This window comes from Indicator indicator, chromosome 6, assembly GCF_027791375.1.
Source record: "Indicator indicator isolate 239-I01 chromosome 6, UM_Iind_1.1, whole genome shotgun sequence".
NCBI classification, from domain to species: Eukaryota; Metazoa; Chordata; class Aves; order Piciformes; family Indicatoridae; genus Indicator; species Indicator indicator.
In genome coordinates, this window is record NC_072015.1 from 44489063 (window position 1) to 44511052 (window position 21990).

General features: G+C 50.7%; 1 protein-coding gene across 1 annotated transcript; it reads right to left on the minus strand.

The window, feature by feature from the left end:
• Positions 1 to 14949: 14949 nt before the first annotated feature.
• LOC128967547 (olfactory receptor 14A16-like) lies at positions 14950 to 18553 on the minus strand. The gene is made up of 2 exons (XM_054381698.1): positions 17641 to 18553; positions 14950 to 14975 (listed from the first exon to the last, which is right to left on the minus strand). Exons 1-2 carry the CDS (start codon positions 18545 to 18547, stop codon positions 14950 to 14952), a joined length of 933 nt encoding a protein of 310 aa, XP_054237673.1. The 5' UTR covers positions 18548 to 18553.
• Between the last annotated feature and the right edge of the window lie 3437 nt (positions 18554 to 21990).

The following is a 21990-nucleotide window of genomic DNA, read 5'->3' on the forward strand; positions in this document are numbered from 1 at the left end:
AGGTCCATGGTCAGCACCCATTACTGGTTCTGTGGGGCTAAATCCTTGAATTTTGGGGCTTCCATATATTCCCCATCAGCTGTTGACAGTCAAACCTGATTGTGCCAGCTGTGTCCCCCAGCTGTGCTTGAGCCATCACCATGTCTTTTAATCAGACCATTGGTCTGTGCAGCTCCACCATTAGCCTGAGGATAATATGGGGGATGGAACACTCATTGAATTCATTCTCCTTGAACCCAGTCTTGCACTGGGGTCACTGGGAAGTGTGAGCCATTATCACTTTGGATACACTCAGTCACAGGTAGAACGCTGAACCATTTCTACAGGGCTTCAATCCTTTCAGCTCCTGTGGCAGTATTGAGAGCTGTGGCCATGCTTAATCCTGAAGCCACTTCTACTCCTTCCAGGATATAACTTTGTCCAGGAGAGGTCTTCACAGGTCCAACATAATCAATTTATCAAGGACTCTCCAGAGTCTTGTTGTGTCTGATATGTTGGGCAGAGGCTTGATTTGGGTGCTTCGCCTTAACCCTTAGCCAACATTGTGGACAAGCTGTAAGAAGTGTTTCAAATGTTTCAAAGTGACCACCCTGGAGACTGACACTCATCCTAGAGGTTGGTCTCCCCTGAGTGGCCTCTTTTCCTGTGCAGGCACTCAGCCAATCTTGATCAATCTTCCCCTTCATCGTTCACCACATGAATTTTTTGCTGGGTATTCTGCCTGCTGGTTCCATTTTGCAGCAGGAGTTCCATTCTTTGTATGACCTTTTACCCATCCTACCTTTAAGGATCTTGAGCAACCTGTTTCTAATCATCATTGCCAGTCTCTAGCCCTCCACATTATGGTGTGACCTGTTCCCCACAGATTAGATTCCCACTGACACATCCATTCAGTGGCACCCTGTCATGAAGGCATCACATGCCCATAATTATGCCCCCCAGATACCAACTAACTTGTCCCAACATGTTCTAGGAAGTCTCCCCTTCCACCCTTCTTTCAGAAGGGGAAGACAAAAGGCTCAGGCGCCAGCCTGTCTCCTAACGGGCAAACAACGGCAGGCACCCATCTCAATGGCATGCCTATGCTCTTGCCATCTACGGGCACAATTCTAGCTTCACCTTTTCTATAGGTGGAAGCAGGTTGTTGGCAAGTGTGCCCATTGGCCAGCTCCAGCCTCGAGAATCTATAAGTATTACTCTATTTGTCTACCACCTTGCTCTCTCCTTTTGCTTTCACTCATCATGCAACTTGCAATTGTGTAAGCTATAAGCCTTCCCACACACAAGCATACTGGAAGCCTCTGCGAACATGGAAGCCAGCCCACCGAGTGTGCAACGAGGACCTGCAAAGGATGATCCCATTGCCGAAGGCGCCGTAGACCCAGTCGAAAGGGACTGAGGGAAGCTGCCAAAGAGGGTAAGCTGTAACCCAAAAGGGGAAGGACTAGCCCATGCCCGGCAGTCCACATTTGCTGAAAGCTAATTAAGTAGCCACAAGCAGCCATAAGCAGAAACGCATCTTGCGTAGCCCCCCCGCCATCCATGGGAGTGAAAGGGAGCCGCCCCCTGTAGCCGCTCCGCAGCACGTATCAGGGCAAAACACCCGGGATTTCCCTGAGGGAAAAGAGAGAGCAAAAGATTAGCCTCTCCATTGAAGTCAAGGCAACGACTGTACCATTATCATTTAAATGGAAGCAGTCGCCCAGAGAAGCAGCAGTCAGCTCACCTCAAGCCCAGCCGAGGGGGGGAAGCATCACGTCACTGCATCCCCACTGTAAACCACCTAGGGGAATCGCCTTCGATCGTGAGGGCCGACCACCAAAAAGACCTGGTCCTCCTGAGCCGATCCTCCCATCAGGGAGGCAGCCCCTCCCTGCAGACCGCAGGAGGACAAAGAAACGAACTGCCCTACCCACAGACCGCAGGAAGAGAAAGCCAACCTTGCCCCCCCCACAGAGTTAGGAGGGAGAAAGAAGGGTGCCGCCCGAACGGGGCCAAGCTCGGGCAGAAGCAGATACCCAGCGAGCCCGCGTGATCCGGCAATTTGTCTCTCTGCATGTATCTTTCATGTGTATACCATTTAGTAACATTCTATTCAAAGCGTCTGCACACAGCCGCGTGATATTTCCAGCTTAACCTGCCTCGTGACAACATTATAAATATCTCTATACATAGCTAGCAGCCGCAAGCCGTTGTCGAGTCTCCATCTAGTGGACAAGACGTGGAACTGCACCCTTTCGTTCCCTTAATTAGAAATTGACTGTAAATATTATAGTTGGGTAGGATTGTAAATACTAAATCAGTTATGGTCTATATTATTACAACTGTGCATCCAAATCAATACATATAAAGTAATTAATCGAATATTAATAATAATAATAAACAATAATTTCATAACTCATATTGTCATAATTCATAATTAATAATCACCAGCCTCCATCCCTATTCCCCCTCTCCACGACACACCCTTGTAGGTTGCACAGGAATTGGTGTAAATGGCAGTAGTGCTGTTCTCTGCTGCCAGCATGAGTGCAGCAATTCTCCCAAATGTGCACTACCTTCACCTTCCTCTGTTACAGTCTTCGCGATACCAGTCTCCAATGCTGCAGCTTTCTCTTGCCATTTGCATCCCATCCAGTGGGGGATGCATCTGTGAACCACACTCCTCCTGGATTTGAGTCTGTGGTCAGCTCAGGTGCTTCCTTAATTGGAGACAGTATCTAGGGCAGACCTCACAGAACTGTGTCTACAGTCTCAGGCAGTTGGAGTTTGCTGGACCCTTTTCCATTTTCAATCACTGTCCAGTTAGCAGGCATTCAAGCCAAGAAAGACAAGAGAAAAGAAGACAGCAGTAATCTGATAAGGATCCATTCCTGGCCAGCCCTGGAGCTTGCTTCTCCTCAGAGGGTCATTGTCTTACTGCACTTGGCATGGGTGCAGGGCTCCTTGGCAGGGCACTGTCTCGCTCTTTCCCTACCCAGGCCTCCCCCGGTGTGGAGGGTATTATCAGAATCTGAATTGAAGCTGCCACACCTCCTAATACAGACTGGATGCCTTGAGCACCTCCCAGTACTGGATGGATCCTTTGATGCCCTCCCAGTACAGCCTGGAAAGCTCCCAGCCTCTCTACTCAGTCCCCTGCTCTAACACAGTGGCCCATCCCAACACTGAGCCCATCCCACACCTCACCCCTTACAGCTCAGCCCCTCCCAAACCCACTCCTGACCCTGACTCTGTCCCCATTGCTCATCCTGGCTCCAGCCTTCACCCTTGGCATTAACCCTTTGGCCTTAAGCCCAGGCCTCAACCCAGCCCCAACCCAACCTCTGCCTTTCAGAGATGGCTCTCACCTAAGTCCTGCCCAGCATCCTCAGCAGGACATCTGAAGGAAGAAGACTTAATAACTTCCTCACTAACTGTTAGAAATTTTCCCACTAGTTCAGAGATTAGCTTTCAGACACAAATAAACCAAACCTGGAGCTTGATAGAGCAAAGGGAGCTAAGGCAGCAGATAGCAGCCCCAGACATCAAAGAGAGAGATAAGGCTGAGTCTGGAGAACAGGATGGGTTCTCACACACCTGGGCCTCACTAACAAGATGAGGCCAGCTCTGTGAGACTGGCAGAGGACCAATGGTGACTGCAATGTTGTTGAAGGGACAGTAGATGGCAGCAAAGCCCAAGAAATGGAAGGACTTGGGTCAAGTTTTCCTAATTCTCATGCCTGTGTATTGCTAAGTCCTGTACAAGAAATGTGGTTAACCTTGTTTAGCAGGTCAGTTCCCATGGAAGCTCTTGCCACAGTCCCTGCAGATCTCCTGCCTCTCACCACTCTGGACATGGTGGTGTGGACATAGAGAGAGCCATGGCAGAAGCTCTTGCTGCAGCTGGCACAGGTGAAAGGCTTCTCCTCAGTGTGGCTGTGCCAGTGGACGATGAGTGTAAGGCTGCAAGTGAAGCTCTTGCTGCAGCCAGTGCAGACATCTGGCTTCTTCCTGCCGTGGCCACAGCAGTGCCAGATGAGGTTGGAGCTGAGGGTGAAGCTCTTGCTGTAGTCACCACAGACAAAGGGCTGGTCACCAGGATGGGCACCAGGCTGGGGACAGTGGAGCTTCACCAGCTCCGAGCTGGGTGGGAAAATCTTCCCACACTTGGGGCACTGATGTGGCTGCTTGGATGTCACAGAGGGGGCTCATGTGGCTTTGCCTTCCTCCTCATCATCATCATCATCCTTCTCCACTTCCATACCATTCTCCTCTTCTTCCACATTATCCCCTTCATCTTCCTCATTCTTACTGTTGTTGTCCTCCTCCTCCTCCTGATCCAAAGAAACAGAAAAAGCTCAGCAGCTCAGACTGTTCAGTAGATGTTCTTTAATCCTTGATGCACAGTGCTAGACACAACCCTGCAAACACAGGGTTTCCCCTCCAAATGTGTGCATCTGCAGGCAAGCTTTAAAGAGTTCATGTACAGTTAGCTTCTCGTTCTGGAGAACTTCTCAGGCCACAGCACTTCCCTTCCAGGGAGGTTTCTTGCTCCTCCTGTCCAGCCTCCACCTGCCAGGCTGCACCATGTGGCAGTCTTCCTCTCTCCTGCTGTTTCCTACCTCACCAGGAGCTCCCAAGGCTGCTGGCCTTGCAGTTTCTTGGACAGACAGCACACAGCCCTGTGCCTGCTGCTGTCCCATCAGGTACTCAGGCAGCAGAGAAACAGCAACCAAACCATGAGCCCCTTCCTGGAGTGAGCCCAGGCCCCTTGGCAGAGGGCATCTCACAGTCACTGCCCATCTGCCAGCCATGAGCCAAGGGCTGCCCTGTCAGCTCCTGCAGACAGAACTGACCTCACAGTCCCTTTCCCAGCTGTGCTCCTGCTGTTGCCAAGTCCTCTCATGAGGCAGAAGTGGCCTCACCTCCCCCTTCGCAGTCCTTTGCATCCTACTGAATATTGAGTTCCTGAGACACAACTGACCACTTGATCATCATGTGACCCAACCATCATCATCCTTGTGGCCACAACCTGAGCAGATCAAAGTTTCACCAAATCCATCTGGTAGATTTCCTACCAAGGCTTTGAGTGGAGAAACCTTCCTCAGAGGAGCTGCTGGATCCGTCCTGGGACATTTGTGGAAGAGATCCTTGTGCATCATCTTGTCCAAGGATCCTGCCCATGGCAGGGTGAAGCAGATGAGGTCCCTCAAGGGCTTTGCCCAGTTTGGCTTCATCTCCAGAGGAGCTGCCAAGGCCCTGGGTCAGATGGTGCAGGGAGTTAATGAAGGCATTGCACAGTGCTGGCCCAAGGGCTTGGCCTGAGGGATGCCACTGGGAAGTGGCTGCAAAATAGAGTCCAAGGAGTGGTGGTCAGTGGTGCCAAGTCCAGCTGGAGAGCTGTAACTGGTGGAGTCCTGATCCTGGGGTCCTGTCCTGTTCAACATCTTCATCAATGACATGGATGAGGGGACAGACAGACAGACAGAGTCTGCTCAGCAAATTTGCTGATGATACCAAACTGGGAGGCTTGGCTGAGACACCTGAAGGCTGTGAGGCCATTCAGAGACTTGGAGAGACTGAGAGCTGGGCAGAGAGGAACCAAATGAGGTTCAGCCAGGATGAGTGCAGAGTCCTGCAGCTGGGCAGGAAGAATAAACTGCAGCAGGACAGGCTGGGAGGGGATCTGCTGGAGAGCAGCCCCAAGGAGAAGGACCTGGGAGTGCTGGTGGGCAGCAAGTTCTGCATGGCACAGCAATGTGCCCTGGTGGCCAAGAAGGCCAAAGGGATGTTGGAGTGTGTCCAGCAGATCCAGGGAGGTTCTCCTCCCCCTCTACGCTGCCCTGGTGAGGCCACACCTGGAATATTGCACCCAGTTCTGGGCTCCCCAGTTCAAGAGGGACAGGGATCTGCTGGAGAGAGTCCAAGGGAGCACTACCAGGATGCTGAAGGCACTGAAGCATTGCCCTGTGAGAGCCCTGGAAAGCTGGAGAGCTGGAGACTGAGAGGGGATTTAATAAATGTCTATAAATATCTGAGGGCTGGGGGTCAAGAGGGGTAGGGCCAGGCTCTGCTCAGCTGCACCCTGGGATAGGCCAAGGGGCAATGGATGGAAACTGCAGCACAGGAGGTTCCACCTCACCATGAGGAGGAACTTCTTCACTGGGAGGGTCACAGAGCACTGGAACCAGCTGCCCAGTGAAGTTATTATATACATTATATTATAATTATATTATATTTTTCATAATTCATATTTCATAATTCATAAATTAGTAATCTCTTCATTACACCACTGCAGGCATTTCCATCACTTCTGGGCCACTTGCCCTCCTTTGGATGCTCCCACACCTCATGCTCTCAGGGACAGAAGGGGGTTCCATTGGGATTCACTCCTAGGGCAGTAGCTGGGTCTGTATCGGGTACTGAATCCTTGTGGGTGGGGAGGACCCAGGGGACAATCTCATCACTTTCTGTCTGAGGTGGGAAGTTCATTTGTCCATGGATGATTTTGCTTCGAATTCTGAAGGATTTTTCCCATATCAGTTGATGAGTCTCAGGAGGTTGGGTTCCTCCATGCCCTTCTCTGATGAGGGCTGCTCTTCCAGAATGTAGTGCTGGGACACAACTCAAGGCAGGAGACGTGTTACCTTGGGGTGTTCCAAGGGCTTTGCTGATTCATTAGTGATCATTTTCCTCAATTTATTCCCAGGCCAGTGTGACCTTGGTGCCAGGAAAGGTTCTGGAGCAGGTCACCCTGCACTTACAAGATAAGCAGGTGATCAGGTGCAGTCAGCAGGGGGTTATGAGAGGCAGGTCCTGCCTGCCTGATCTGATCTCCTTCCACAATAAGGTGAGCTGGCTAGTGGATGAGGGAAGGGCCATGGACATTGTCTGCCTGGACTTTAGTGACGCCTTTGACATTGTCTCCCTGTTACAAAGGAGATAGAGCAGCCAGAATACTTATAAAAAAAACCAACCCTCTGATTTCTTACAATGAAATCTGCTCTCCTGCCAACAGAATAAAACTACAAATTCAATTGTCAGTCAGGAAAATTCTGTGATTCAGCTGATTAGACTACCAAATTATTTGGAGAATTTCAGTATTTGGAATGGTGAACCAAAACTTGCCACAGCTCACTTAGAAAAGGAAGTATCTCTCATGGACACCCAGGAGATATTGTCTTCAGTTTAAGGAGCAAGACAGATGCTCTTTACCCAGGAGTACAGAAAATGCTCCACACAGGATTGGAAAGGAATGGAAATTTAAATGGAAGTGCTGTTCACAACTACTTATCACAGCACAAAGGCACACACCAGACACAAACCCAGAGTCCAGCTTGGTAGGCCTAAAGCTTTCCACAGCCTTCCCCCAAATCCTGGAAAGAATCCAGGCCTCAAATGCCCTCCCCTCCAATACCTCCCTCTACCTCCCTACCCAGGCCTGAATGACACAGCTAAAAATCAGCTTACCAGGAGCTCCAGGAACCACTCCACTGCAAAACCGAGAGAAGGAAGCCCACACCTGGAAAGGAGCAGGGAGAGGAGAAGAGAGCTGAACAGCTGTGCTGTTTGTTTATAAAGAGGAGATGCAGGCATTCTGGGAATGAAAGAACAAAAGATTCCACTTTCCAGTCCACCCCTGGTCCTATCTAGCCTCTGGATATTATGGTTAAGATATGCAAGCTCTTAAACCCACCACAAATACAATCACCAAAGAGAGGAGGTGACATTGCTTAGCTTGCAAGCTAGCAGGGAGAAGTTCCAGACTGCCAAAAGCTTCTTCCACGTGGAGAGTCAGAACAAAGTACCACACTCTCCAGAACAACAGCCCGTTTATACTCATGCCAGTTTGACTGCGGTCACTTTAATTAGCAAGTTATCCAAGCCAACAAGGGAATTCCAGACACAGAGGTGACAGAAAGCTGATGAAGATCAGCTCTCCTTCAGCTTCATTTTTAGTATGGCTCCTGACAGCAGCAGGAGGCTTTGCCTGACCAAAGCCAGCATCCATGTCCAGTTCTGCAGAGGGAAGGGTCTGATTGCATCTCCCACAATCCACCCCATGACCACAGTCACAACTCAACTGCTCTCCTTGGAGTGGTGGTGCAGTCACCTCTTGCATCCAAAGTTCAAAGGGGTTGCAGTCACTCATCATAGAGGTTGATCTCCCTGAGTGGCCTCTTCTCATGTGCAGCCTCTCAGCCAATCTTGCTCAATCTTCCCCTTCATTGTTCACCACATGAATTTTTGCTGGGTACTCTGCCTGCTGGTTCCATTTTGCAGCAGGAGTTCCATTCTTTGTGTGGCCTTTTACCCATCCTACCTTTAAGGGTCTTGACCAGCCTATTTCTAATCATCATTGCCAGTCTCCAGCCCTCCACACTTTGGTGTGACCTACTTCCCACTGATTAAATTCCCACTAACATAGCCATTCAGTGGCACCCTTGTAGGTTGCACAGGAATCAGTGTGAAGACCACAGACACCATTCTCTGCTGCCAGCATGAGTGCAGCAATTCTCCTGCCTGTGCAGCACCTTCCTCTGTTACAGTTTTCCCACTACCAGTCTCCAATGCTGCAGCTTTCTATTGCCATTTGCATCCCATCCAGTGGGTGGATGCATCTGTGAACCACATTCCTCCTGTATTTGAGTCTGTGGTCAGCTCAGTTGCTTCCTTAATTAGAGACAGTTTCTAGGGCAGTCCTCACAGAACTGTGTCTGCACTCACAGGCTGTGGTAGTTTGGAAACTTGTGCTGGACCCTTTTTCATTTTTCAATCACTGTCCAATTCCTTCCAGGGAGGTATAACAGTTTCTTACTATGGCTTTCTGGGCTACTCCCTCAGGGGAGAGGTGATCCCTTGAGGATTGAATTCAGCAGAAGAAAAGGGCCTGCACTATAATGTCTTGTGATGTGTGTAGCTTGTCTGCTTCCTTGACTGCCCTGGGAAGTGAGAGGAGTACTTTTGCCCACTCTGAATGCCATTTTGCAGTTTCCTTGAAAGAAGTGGAGGAAAACAGTAAAGGTCTGGCTGGGCCTTCCCCAGAAAGAAGCATGCTTGGAGAATCTCCATTCTGCACTTAAGGCATCTTATAAGTGTAGTGGACCCAGCCTTTGATAAGCCTTAAGCTCATCCTTGAAGACATTAAGACTCTCTGTATGCCATGGAGTCCAATCCCATGCTCTGTGTTTCCTGAGCAAATCGTGCAAGGGATGAGCAGTCTCCAGCAGCTGACAGTCCTGCAACTGCACCAGCTACCCAGCAGGCTCCAAGAAATTTCATCTCTTGTCCTGGGCCTTGGCATTTGGACAGTGGAATGTCTAACCCACTCTTGGTGAGCTCACAGGCAGGGAAGCTTCTTCTTTTATCCCCAGCCAGCCCCCTGGCGTGGGGGGATCTTATTGGGGTCTGAATTGAAACTCCCACACCTCACAATACAGAATGTGTCCCTCCCATCCTCTCTACTCTGTCCCTTGCTCTAACACAATGGAGCTGATCTCATCCCTCACCTCACCCCTTACAGCTCAGCCCCTCCCAAGCCCACCTCTGACCCTGACTCTGCCTCCCAGCAACAAGATGAGGAGAATCCTATGGGATTGGCAGAGAACCAACAGGATAAATACAAGACGACAACCTGGTGACTGCAATGTTGTCACAAGGAGAGTAGATGGCAGCAAAGACCAAGAAATGGAAGGACTTGAGTCAAATGGGGTTTAGAATTCTAATGCATATTGTGCTGATGGGGCCAAACCAGCCCAATAGGAACCCAGAACAAGTCCTGGCATGTCCAGGCATGATCCCCCTCTGCCCCTCCCTCCTGCAGGGGTCCAGAGAAATGTGGGGAAAAGACAAAAGGACCCAGGCACCAGAAAGTCTGGTCACCAAGGGATATGTCCTTCCTTTATGGTGAAAGAGCACCTGTCCTGGCCATGCTTCTCCTAGACTAGGCCTCTGTCTTTGCCTTTTATGGTCACAGCCTGGCAGAATCCCATTGGATTGGTTAACTGTTTGCTTGCTCCAGTTGCCCTATTGGCCAAATTAAACCTCAGGCAAGTGATAAATCCAGGCCCAATGACATTCAGCCTTGCCTTGCTGTGTCTAAGATGTGGGAGAGAAGCTCGGAGCCTTCCCTTGCAAGGCTGAGAATGCAAGGCTTGCCCTGCAGCTCCCAGAAGCCAAGCCTTGCTTTGCCTTGCAACTCAGAATCTGTGCCGTGCCTCAGCTTTCCCAGACGGACACCAGTGCCCTTGGCAGGAATGCGGCATAAAAGCCCAGGAGCAGACAGAAGTGTCTTGCCAGGCAGAAGGGACACAGCCAGGGTGAGCTCAGACCCTGAGCATCCTGTCCTGAAAGGAGCTTGTAGCCAGGTGGGGGTTGGTCTCTTCTCCCACGCAACCAGCACCAGAACAAGAGGACACAGTCTCAAGCTGCACCAGGGGAAGTTTAGGCTGGAGGTGAGGAGAAAGTCCTTCACATAAAGAGGAATTGGCAGTGGACTGTGCTGCCCAGGGTGGTAGTGGAGTCACTGTCCCTGGAGGTGTTCAATAAAAGCCTGGATGTGGCACTTGAAGCCATGGTTTAGTTGTCAGGAGGTGTTGGGTTATAGGTTGGACTTGATGATCTCTGAGGTCTTTTCCAACCTGGGTGATCTGTGATTTTGTAAATATATTTTGTACATCTTCATTGCATTTTATATTTCTAGATTTCAGTTTACCTTTTGTCAATATAAGTCTCATTTTGCTTCTGAGTTCTGAATTTGGGTTTTTTGGGGGGGATTTACTCTAGGGGTAAATTGTAATTAGTTAGAGGCTACTCCCAAACCCCCCACAGGGTCCTAGTGAGGGACACTACTGGGAAAGTGTATCCAGGGTAGAGTCAGAACAGAGAACTGGAAGCAGTGCTGACAGGTGAGGGATAGCAGTGAAAGGTGTCCCTGATGCTGAGCAAACCTGGAGGTCCTTCATTAATGCAAAGGGCCAAGGCTTGAACCCAGGCCCTGTGCATGGAGATCCTGTCCCTCCCTCACTCCTCAGGGCTCTTCCTGGAGCAGTGGGATATGGAGAGGACCAATGTCAAGGGCAGGACTATGGCATGATTCCCCCCAGGCTTCTGACTATGGACAAGGAGGCAATGAGGCCCCAGGGCTGGCAGGAGGAGTTGTCTCCTCCAAGACCTCAGTGGCACAGACAAGAGCCATAAGCAAAAGCTCTGTCCTGGGCTTTTCAGTTCTTCCACAGCCCTCTGGCGTCTGCACCTCAGGCTGTCCCATGGTGTTGCATCCCCTGGGCCTCTTTCCCTGCAGGCTGTAGTCACCCACCCAGCTGCCCCACCTTGCTGTCACCTTCCTTTTCTGATCTCTCTCCATCCTCCCTGGGTGCTCCTTTGGCTGATCCAGGTGCTGCTGTGTGACATCTTGCAGCACAGCACTGCCCTTGTAGTGACATTTCTTTCTCCTCATGTCACTTCTGGACTTCCCTAACCACACTCTGTGGCTTTCTTTCTTTCTTGTGCTGCTCTTCATCATGCAGAAAAGTTGCACCATGTCTCAAAACACTCCTCAAGCATTCTCAGGCTTCCAAACATCTGATGTGAGAACAGTCAGCAGCAGTCAGTTCTGCTGAGGCAGGAGGAGAATTTGTCACAATTGGAAGTTCTTTAGCAAAGCTTAACAGAGGTATATCCAGGTTCGAGTTGATGGCCAAGTTTCCCTCTCTGACTGACTCCATGGGAGAATTCTCCAAAGGGAAATCCATTTGGTGTAGGATTAGAATGAGTGTGAGTGGCAAATGCCCTTGGTGTTGGGCTGGAGTGATGGAAGAGAGAGACTGGGAATGAAAGAGGGAAGGGAAGGCCTCCTGTTGAGTTACAGCATTCAGAATGGACTCCCTCACTCTCTGCTTTCAACAGTGTTGGGATGCAAGTTGGTGCTGACAGTGAGAGTTCTCTGGGACTTGGGATGGAGAGGGCCATCACAGGCAGAAGTTTAGCACCGAAAGAGCAAACAACTGGCCATGGGACAGGGGTGACACAGGAACTGTGTGCTGTAACCATGGCAACTGAATGAGGAACTGTGACCAGGTATGGGATTGGAAAAGGCACAAAACCTCCAAGGGAAGAGGGAAGTTAAGAGCTCCCCCGTGGATCATAACTTCTGTGGTGATTAGGGATGGAGGATTATGGTTTTTAATTATGAAATATGAATTATTAAAACTAATTTTATTAATTATTAAATTTATTAATAACCAGTTAATCACCTTATATATGTTGATTCTGATGCACAGTTGTAAAAGTATAGTCCATAACTGGTGTAGTATATACAATTTGGAACGATTATAATATTTACAAAGTCAATTTCTAATTAAGGGAATGAAGGATGCACTTCTGCCGCTCCACTAGATGGAGGCTCGACAAGGCACTTGGTGGCTGTAACTATGTACAGAGATATTTATAATGTTATCCAAGAGGCAAATCAATCTGAAATATCACGCAGCTACACGTGGGCACTTTGAAATAAATGTTACTGAATGTTGCACACATGAAAAGATACATGGTGTCTTTCTTTGTAGCAAGGCAAGTTGCTGGGTCATGCTGGCTGCTCACTGCTGTCTACCCCAGGCTGGTCTGTCTGGGCGGTCGCTTTCTTTCTCCTCCCACCTTCACGGGTGGGGCAAGGCTTTCTTTCTCGTCCCGCGGCAGGGGCAACTTTCCTTTGTCAAAGTTGGAGCGGCTCCCTGAACAGAGGGGCAGCTTGGCAGGGCTGGTCTGGGGGAGTGGCCCTGCGCAGTGGGGCTGGGTCTTTCAGGGTCAGCCCTCACAATCGAGGTGATGGTTCCCAGTGGGCAGGGTCGGCCATCTCCGATCCTGGAGATGGGCCTCAGGGAAGGGGTGCGGTTATGCGGCAATTCCCCTTTGCTTGACTCGAAGTGAGATGACAATGCCAAATCTCTCGGTGACTGCTACCCATTTAAGGTTATGATGCAGTCCTTGGCTTGATCTCAACGGAGAGGATGTCTCTCTTGCTCTCCTTCTCTTGGGAGATCGTGGGTTACTTTACCCTGATGGCTCAGGGCTGCAGAGCAGCTACACTGGGCGGCTCCTCTTATCTCCCTCAAACAGCGGGGGTCACGCAAGATGCGTAGCTGCTTGATTAGCTGCTTATGGCTGCAGCTGTGCTGGACCACCAGACTTGGGCTAGTCCCTTCACTTCTGGGCCAAAGCTTACCCTCGGTGCTTCAGTCCTCTTGACTAGGCTTACGACGCTGGCTTCCTGTAGCTCAAGTGAAAGGATCATCATATTTGCTGGTTCCTCAAGCAGCTCAGGGAGCTGGCTTCTTTCTGTATTGCAGAGGCCTCTAGTACGCTTGCATGTGGGGGTGAGAAGACTTAGGGGTCGTGAGCTTCCGTAGCTCGACCAAAGCGAGAGAAAGCAAATTGAGAGAGCAAATTGGTAAAGAAGTAGGGAATACGTATAGATTTCTCGAGGCTGGATCTGGCCAATGGGCACACTTGCCAACAACCTGCTTCGGCCTATAGAAAGGTTGACGCTAGAATTGTGCCCTTAGATGGAAAGAGTACGAGCATGCCATGCGATGGGTGCATGGAGTTGTTTATCCCTTAAGAGACAGGTTGGTGCCTTGGCCTTTGTCCACCTCTCCTGAAAGAAGGGTGGAAAGAGGGGGACTTACCAAAATATGCTGGGACAAGTTTGCAGGTATTTGGGTGCATAATTCTGGGCATATGATGCTTTCACCACACTCTTCTCCAATGATCAAGGCCTTCAGGACCAGTGAGACATCCTCTGGATCCACAGTGGGAACTCTCTCTGCTTTTGCTCTCTCTTCATTTTTGCCTTCTTTTCTCTATTTCTAACATTTCCCCCTGCACAGGTAACCACAATCCAATTCATGAGATTTTCCCAATCAACTGCTCAGTTTCTTCCTTGTTTCCTTTGGCAGAACCATCTCATCCAGGAAAGCAGATTAAGGCAATGTCACACAGCCTGCTCTAGGATCTCACACAATCTGCTCCATGATGTCACAGAATCCAAGCTGGGATGTCACACTATCAGCTCTATGATCACAGAATCACAGAATCAATATGTTTGGAAAAGACCTGTGACAAGTGGAGCGATAATTTGTGTCAATTAAATGATTTTGATTTAAAGTAAAATTTAAAGGAACTATAAAATGAGACAGGGAACCAGACACCAGAAACTGTGGTATATGTTTCTGTAACTTGTGTAAAGTGTTCTTTATTGTTTACCTTTGTTATTAATTGTTTATATTTTGTTTGCTTTAATATATTTATGTAGAAGATAGTAGAGTGAAATATCAGCATAACTAAGGGAAGCTAGCAGCTAACAGCTTGTGTGAAAAATAGCCTATGTAGCAAAGTATAGATAGAACAGTAACAAGTTGCTCAAGGAAGAGTTGGTTGCTGGCAAGAAAACATGGGAACAGGAACAGGGAGTAAGGCTTATGCCAATAGAGACATTATAATGGCAATTGGAAGGACCTGGGATGTAACAAACCAGGGTGAGATGTGCTGCTGACCAGATGAAGGATTACATCACTAAACTACCACGAACTACGCCTGTGCAATATGCCTATAACTAATTTGATTAAACACACCTTTGGTATGAATATGTATTAGGGATAAAATATTCAAAGAGGAATTAGATCATGTAGTGTGTGCATGTTGGTGGAGTGATTACTGCACAGCGCACCCAGCACTGTTTGCTTGCCTTTTATTGCCTTAAATTGCCCTTTCCAAAATAAACCTTTTTAAATTCAAAGTTTGATTGGCTTTGGCATTTATAACAACAGCAGAGATGTTCAAGTCCTTTCAGCAGCCTCCCAGCCTCTCTTCGACTCTCTCCAGCAGATCCCTGTCTCTCCTGACCTGGGCAGCCCCAAACTGAAGGCATCCAGTTTGTGTGGGAAGGGCCCAGGCTGGACTGGGACAGGATTAGGCTTTCAGAGGGTACTGGGACAAGGACCAGTTTTACTGGGAGAGGCCATGGGGTCAACTTTTACTAGGAGGTGACAAAGACTTTGCTAGGAGGCACCAGGATCTCCTGGTAGTACTGGGAGGGAGCCCACTCTGTCCTGGGAGGGGGAGAGGACAGCAAGTTAATAGTGGCAGAAAGCCAAGTCTGAAGTGGGAGGGGGAAAACCAAAGCAGTTTGTACTGGCACATGGCCCAGGCTAGACTAGGAGGGGACCATGAGAGCTGATTTCTAGAAGAAGAGGTTGCAGAGTGGACTGGGCTGGGGCCAGTTTGTGCTGGGAGAGAGCAGAGGGTGTGCTAAGAGGAGGTCTGTGGATGCCTTCTGTGCTGGGAGGGAGTTCAGTCTGTCCTGGGAGGGGCTCAGAGTATCCACTGTACACTGGGAGGGATCCAGATGGTCCTGGCAGTGACTGCGGGGATCCAGTTTTACTTCCTTGAGGCCCGGTCTGTCCTGGGACCATAGAATCCTAGACTGGTCTGGGTTGGAAGGGACCTCCAAAGGTCATCCAGTCCAAGCCCTCTGCAGTCAGCAGGGACATCCCCAAGCAGATCAGATTGCCCAGAGCCCTGTCCAGCCTCACCTTGAGTATCTGCAGGGATGGGACCTCAACCACCTCCCTGGGCAACCTGTTCCAGTGTTCCACCACCCTCATGCTGGTAAAGAATTTGTTCCTCACATCCAATCTCAATCTGCTCTGCTCTGGCTTGAAGCCATTGCCTCTTGTCCTGTCCCTGCAGGCCTTTGCAAACAGTCTCTCTCCATCCAGTACCCTTCAGACACTGGAAGGTCATTATAAGGTCTCCCCTGAGCCTTCTCTTCTGCAGGCTGAACACCCCCAGCTCCCTCAGCCTGTCCTCAGAGCAGAGCTGCTCCAAACCCCTGAGCATTTCTGTGGTCCTCCTCTGGACCTGCTCCATCAGCTCCATGTCCTTCCTGTACTGAGGCTTCAGAGCTGGATGCAGCACTCCAACTGAGGTCTCCCCAGAGCAGAGCAGAGGGGCAGGATCCTCTCTCTCTCTCTCTGGCCACACTGCTTTGGATGCAGCCCAGGCTGCCCTTGGCCTTCTGTGCTGCAAGCTCACACTGCCTGCTCCTGGCCAGCTTCTCCCCCACCAGCACCCCCAAGGCCTTTTCCTCAGGGCTGCTTTCTCTCCCCTCCTCCCCCAGCCTGCATTGATAGTGAGGATTGTTCCAGCCCAGCTGCAGGACTCTGCTCTTGCTCTTGTTGAACCTCAGGAGCTTCACCTGGGCACCACCTCTCCAGCTTGTCCAGCTCCCTCTGGATGCCATCCAGTCCCTCTGCCATCTCAACAGCACCACTCAGCTTGGGGTCGTCTGCACACTTCTGATAGTGCCTCCATCCCTCTGCCCAGAGCAGTGATACAAATATATCAGGATGGGATGAGTGGAATCAGTTTTCAGTGGGACAAGGCCAGGGCTGAGCTTGGAGATGTTAATGTGAGATGGGAACTGGCCCAGTGTGGACTCTGGTGTGATTAGGGGATGGAGTTGTGAGTATGACAGGGCCCAGCCTGTGGTGGGAGGGTTTAAAGGAACCCAGGATGTACTGGGATGAGTCCCAGACTGTACTGGGATGTGGCAAGGGCATTCAGGTTGTACTGGGATGGGGCCCAGTCTGTTTGGGAGGGAATAAAGGGATCCAGCTTATACTGTGAAGGGTCCCACTCTGATCTTGGGAGGAGTTCAGGTGATGCAGTTTTTACTGGGAACAGGCAGAGTCTGTACTGGGAAGCAGTCCTGTTATCTGGTTTGCACTGGGAGGGAAGCAGTTGGTACTGGGAGGGGGCCAAGGCTTCAGCTTTTCTCTGGGATGAGATTCTGTCTGTACTGGGAAGAGCTCAGGAAATCCAGTTTGCACTGGGATTGTGCCCAGTCTGCAGTGGGTGATGCCATTGGATCCAGTTTCTGGGACAGGTCTTGGACTATACTGGGGTGGGAGCAGGGCACCAGTTTGTACTTGGACAGACCCCAGTCTGTATTGGGAGTGAGTCAGAAGATGCAGTCTGTACTGGGAGGGGGCCCTGTCTGTACTGAGTTGGAATCAGAGTATAGAGTTAACATGTGGAGGGATGCAGTAGATACTGGGAAGGGAGCAGGGAATCCACTTTGTACTGGGATGGGACCCAGTGTGTACTAGGATGGATCATAGAACAGAATCATAGAATCAGCCAGGTCGGAAGAGACCTCCAAGATCATCTAGTCCAACCTAGCACCCAGCCCTATCCAATCAACCAGACCATGGCACTAAGTGCCATATCCAACCTTTTTTTCACCATCTCCTGGGATGGCAACTCCACCACCTCTCTGGGTAACACATTCCAAAGGGCAATCTTTCTCTGTGAAGAACTTCCTCATCACACGCAAGCTAGAACTCCCCTGGTACAACTTGAGACTGTGTCCCCTCCTTCTGCTCCTCATGTCTGCAGTCTCTGGATCACCGCAGACAGGACAACACTGAACCAGAAACGGCCTGAAGAAAGACATTTGTGTGGGAACAACATTCTCACAAGGGTAACACCAGCAGCAGCAGCTAGAACTGGAGCAGCCAGGCTAGGCCTGCTCTGAGTGGCATCAGAACTACTCTGCAGAAGAAGACAAAGTTTTTTGCTTCTGAAAGCATCCAGGGATCAGTTTGCTCAGGGCAGCCTTCAGCTCCTGGTTCCTCAGGCTGTAGATAAGAGGGTTCACTGATGGAAGTACCACTGAGTACAGAAATGACAAAACCAGATCCAGGGATGGAGAGGAGATGGAGGAGGGTTTCAGGTGGGCAAAGAAGGCAGTGGTGACAAATAGGGATACCACAGTCAGGTGAGGCAGGCAGGTGGCAAAGGCTTTGTGGTGTCCCTGCTCAGAGGGGATCCTCAGCACTGCCCTGAAGATCTGCACATAGGACACCACAATGAACACAAAACAGACAAATGATAAACAGATACTGATCACAAGAAGCCAGAGTTCCCTGAGGTAGGATGTGGAGCAGGAGAGTTTGAGGATCTGGGGGATTTCACAGAAGAACTGGTCCACAGCATTGCCCTGGCAGAGGGGCAGGGAAAATGTATTGGCTGTGTGCAGCAGAGCATTGAGAGCCCCAGAGGCCCAGGCAGCTGCTGCCAGGTGGACACAAACTCTGCTGCCCAGGAGGGTCTCATAGTGCAGGGGTCTGAAGATGGCAACGTAGCGATCGTAGGACATGGTGGTGAGGAGAAAATACTCTGCTGAAAGAAAAAAGAAAAAGAAAAATACTTGTGTAGCACATCCTGAGTATGAGATGTCCCTGGTGTTCCTGAGGGAATTGGACATGGGCTTGGGGACAGTGGTAGAGATGGCACCCAGGTCAAGGATGGCGAGGTTGAGGAGGAAGAAGTACATGGGGGTGTGGAGGTGGTGGTCAGAGGCTATGGTGCTGATGATGAGGCCATTGCCCAGCAGGGCAGCCAGGAAGATGGCCAGGAAGAGGCAGAAGTGCAAGAGCTGCAGCTGCCTTGTGCCTGCCAGTAGCAGCAGGAGGAAGTGGGGGATGGAGCTGCTGTTGGCCATCTGCTGCCTCTGCCCATGGAGACCTGTGCAAGGAGGAAAAGGCAGGGAGAAGTTAGGGAACACTTCTCTCTGCACACCAAGATTGCAGTGCTCACAGAACACCTCCTCCCTGAGCTGCAGCACCAATGGATCAGCTCATTCCCCACCACCCCCAACCTCTGCCCTCTGCAGCACAGCTTCCAAGGCAGCTTGGACACAGTTTTCCTGCAGACAGCTCTGGGGCAGGACTTGCAGAGTCAGTGTCAGAACACAAACTGACCACATGCCAACAGCAGTGCCCCAGAGCAAGAGTGCTGTGGATGGATGGAGAATGAGGGAAGAGCACTGCAGTGCTGCAGAGACAATGAAGGGAAGAGAGAAAGGCAGAGGGGCTTGGGCTGAAGCCTTCTCTTTGTCCAGCTCTGCTCTCTGCAGCTCCCAGGATGGCACTGAAGAGCTTTTGTCATCCTTTTGTGTGCACACTCCAGGAGCCTTCAGCTGAATGTCAGCTGCCAAGGTTGTGACTGATGCCCTGGAGCACATAGCTTTGAGGGCACTGCCTGTGCTGGGGAGAAGAGGAGAGCAAAAGGTTTCATTGGGAAGTGTGTCTGCAGTGCAGAGAATGGCACAGAGGTGCCTGATCCCCCTTGCCAGGGCATCTCTGGCAGCAGCTCCCTCTTCCCCTTTACCGAAGTCTGTTTCCTGCAGCTGTCCCTGCCAGGAGCTTCTTCTCTTAGCCCAGCTCTTCTCCCTGTCCCTGCTGACGGAGCCCATCCCACCTGCTGTGTGTTCAGGTTTGGCCTTCTGAACCCCTTGCCAGCAGCAGGACACTGCCCAGGGGCATCTTTGGGTGTGCAGGGGCTCAGGATCAGCTCAGACAAAGGCTAATGAGACCTTTGGTCTGAGAATCTTTTACAGAGTAGAGACATAAACTCTAGTCTCACACTGCCCACCCAGCACACCAAGCCGATCAAAATTCAAAGCCAAGACTCCTTCCCTTCCAGGAAAATGCTTCCTTGATGTTCTTCTGGAAAGCCTCCTCGGAAATGCCCAGGGGGGAGCTAGAACTGTGAGCAGCTCTGCCCAACGCTACTCCCTCTGCACAGCACAAGGACCCTGCCCTGCCCTCCCCTGCCCTGCACCCACAGACTCACTGTGTCAGTGATTGCAGTGGCTTCTCCTCCTGTGAGCTCTCAGTCTCCTTCCTGGACACCTTCAAGCTCTCTCTGCCTTCCTCATCTTCCTGAGATCTCCTGCAGTGTCCTCAGCCCTGCTGATGTGCTGTGCAAAGGAGCTGCTCCTGGTCAGAGCTCTCTCTTTTCACTGATGCTTCTTTTCCAGCAGCTCCCTCCAGCCACGGTGCTCAGCCCAGCTGAGCAGCAGAGGACCAACCCAAGGCATTTAATGATCCCTCTGGTGGCTTTGGTGCCATGTAAACACCAGAGACTGAGAGGAAGATGATGAAACCTCTCAAGAAGTTTACGTCAGTCTGTGGTTGGGGTAGAGAACTGAAGACAGTGCTGACAGGTCAGGACAAGCAGAGGAAGGTGTCTCTCATGCTGAGTACACCTGGAGGTGTTTCATTAAAGCAAAGGATCACACCGTGGAACCTGGCTCCTGGACAGGCAGATCCTGTCCCTCACTCACCCCTCAGGGTGCTTACTGGAGCAGGGGGATATGGAGACAACAAACATCAATGTCAGGACTATGGCACAAGCCCTGCCAGGCTCCTGAAGATGGACAAGGAGTCAATGAGGCCCCAGGGCTGGCAGGAGGAGTTGTCTCCTCAGAGGCATCAGTGGCACAGCCAAGAGCCACAAACAAAGGCATGAAGAGCTTGGCTCTGCCAGGAGGCTTTCAGCTCTTGCACAGCCCTCTGGCATCTGCACCTCAGGCTGTCCTCTGCTGCTGCATGCCCTGAGCCTCTTTCCCTGCAGGCTGGAGTCACCCCCCCAACTGCCCCTCCTTGCTGGCATCTTCCTTTACTGCAACCTCTCCATTCTGCCTGAGTGTTCCTTGGGCTGCTCCAGGCTCCTGCTGGGTGATGTCTTGCCCCACAGCACTGCCCTGGCAGTGACATTTTTCTCCTCATGTCCAGTCTGGACCTCCCCAGCTGCACTTTGTGGTTTTCTTTCTTTGTCTTGCAATTTGTCACTCCGCAGAAAAGCTTCACCATGTCTCACACCACTCCTCAAGAACCCTAAAGCTGCTCCTTCAATGTTTTCAGTCTCCACACCACTGAGCCCACAACCTTCAGCCTCTCTCTGCTGGTCACATGCTTGAGAACCCCAACTCCCATCTTGGGAGGTCTCTGGGCACTCTCCCAGGTGTTTGCATGGTGGACATATGTGCAGAAAAAGACCTTTTGCTAAGGCCTGTAGTGGCAGGACAAGGGACATGGGCTTTGAACTGAAAGAGAGGAATTTCAGATTGGATATAACAAGAAATATCTCACAAGAGGGGTCACAGGACACTGGAATAGGTTGCCCAGAGAAGAGGATTCCCCATCCCTGGAATTGTCAAGGTCAGGAACTTAGAGCAAAGAGTCCCAACCAGTGCAGAGAGATAAGGATGCAGAGGGCTCTTCATCCTCTCTCCAGTTTGCTGCTCAGGCTGACTTAGAGAATAAGGACAGTGGTGACAAGTTCCTGCCAGGGCCAAAAGGCATCACCTCAGTACCTGCCACATCACCACAGCCACCCTTGAAAAACAGATCCACTGCTCTGCAGGGAGAATCAAATACCAAGGAGGATAAACAATCACCTAACTCAGTGGACTCACCAACACTAAGTCAGACTCAGCTTTGTGTCAACACTGCCTCAGTACAGAAGCTCTGTCCTTGTCACAGGGGACTCACTTGGGAAGGGGAGGGCTGGCCCTGTTTGCAGACCTGACCTTCTTCTCAGGGAAGTCTGCTGCCTCCCCGGGGCAAGGGGCAAGGTTGTAAAAAGAAAACTTCCCACCCTTGTTCAGCCCTCACATTACTGCCTGTTGATAATGTTTCAAGGAGGTAGTGATGAATTTAAACCAAGAGGTCCATGGGCAATGAAGAGAGACTTCAGGGTCCTGGGACAGTTGGTTAAGGGATCAGGGGCACAAGTAGTGTTCTGCTGTGTCCCACTAACTGCAGGGAATGCTGAGGGCTCTGACAAGAAGAGCCATCAGATGAATTCTTGGCTTGGAGCCTGGTGTCACTGGCAGGACTTTGGGTTCTTTGAACATGAATTAGTCTGTAAGACACCAGGCCTGACAGCAACAGATGGAGTTAACTTGTCCCAAAGGTCAAAAAGGATCCTGGGGCAAGAACTAGCAGGGCCTATAGAAAGAGCTTTAACCTAGATTGGGAAAGGGATGGGGATGAAATGAATCCTGTCAGAGAGGAGCCTGGACATGGCACACCGGTGCTCATGGATCAGTGCACTGGCTTGTTGACATCTCAGTTGAGGTGAGGGACCCATGTAGCA

Coding starts and splice junctions, on each gene's coding strand:
- LOC128967547 (XM_054381698.1), bottom strand. CDS start 18,547: ATGGCCAACAGCAGCTCCATCCCCCACTTCCTCCTGCTGCTACTGGCA. Junction 14,976..17,640: donor GGCTGCCCTGAGCAAACTGA/TCCCTGGATGCT, acceptor AAAACTGGTCCT/TGTCCCAGTACCCTCTGAAA.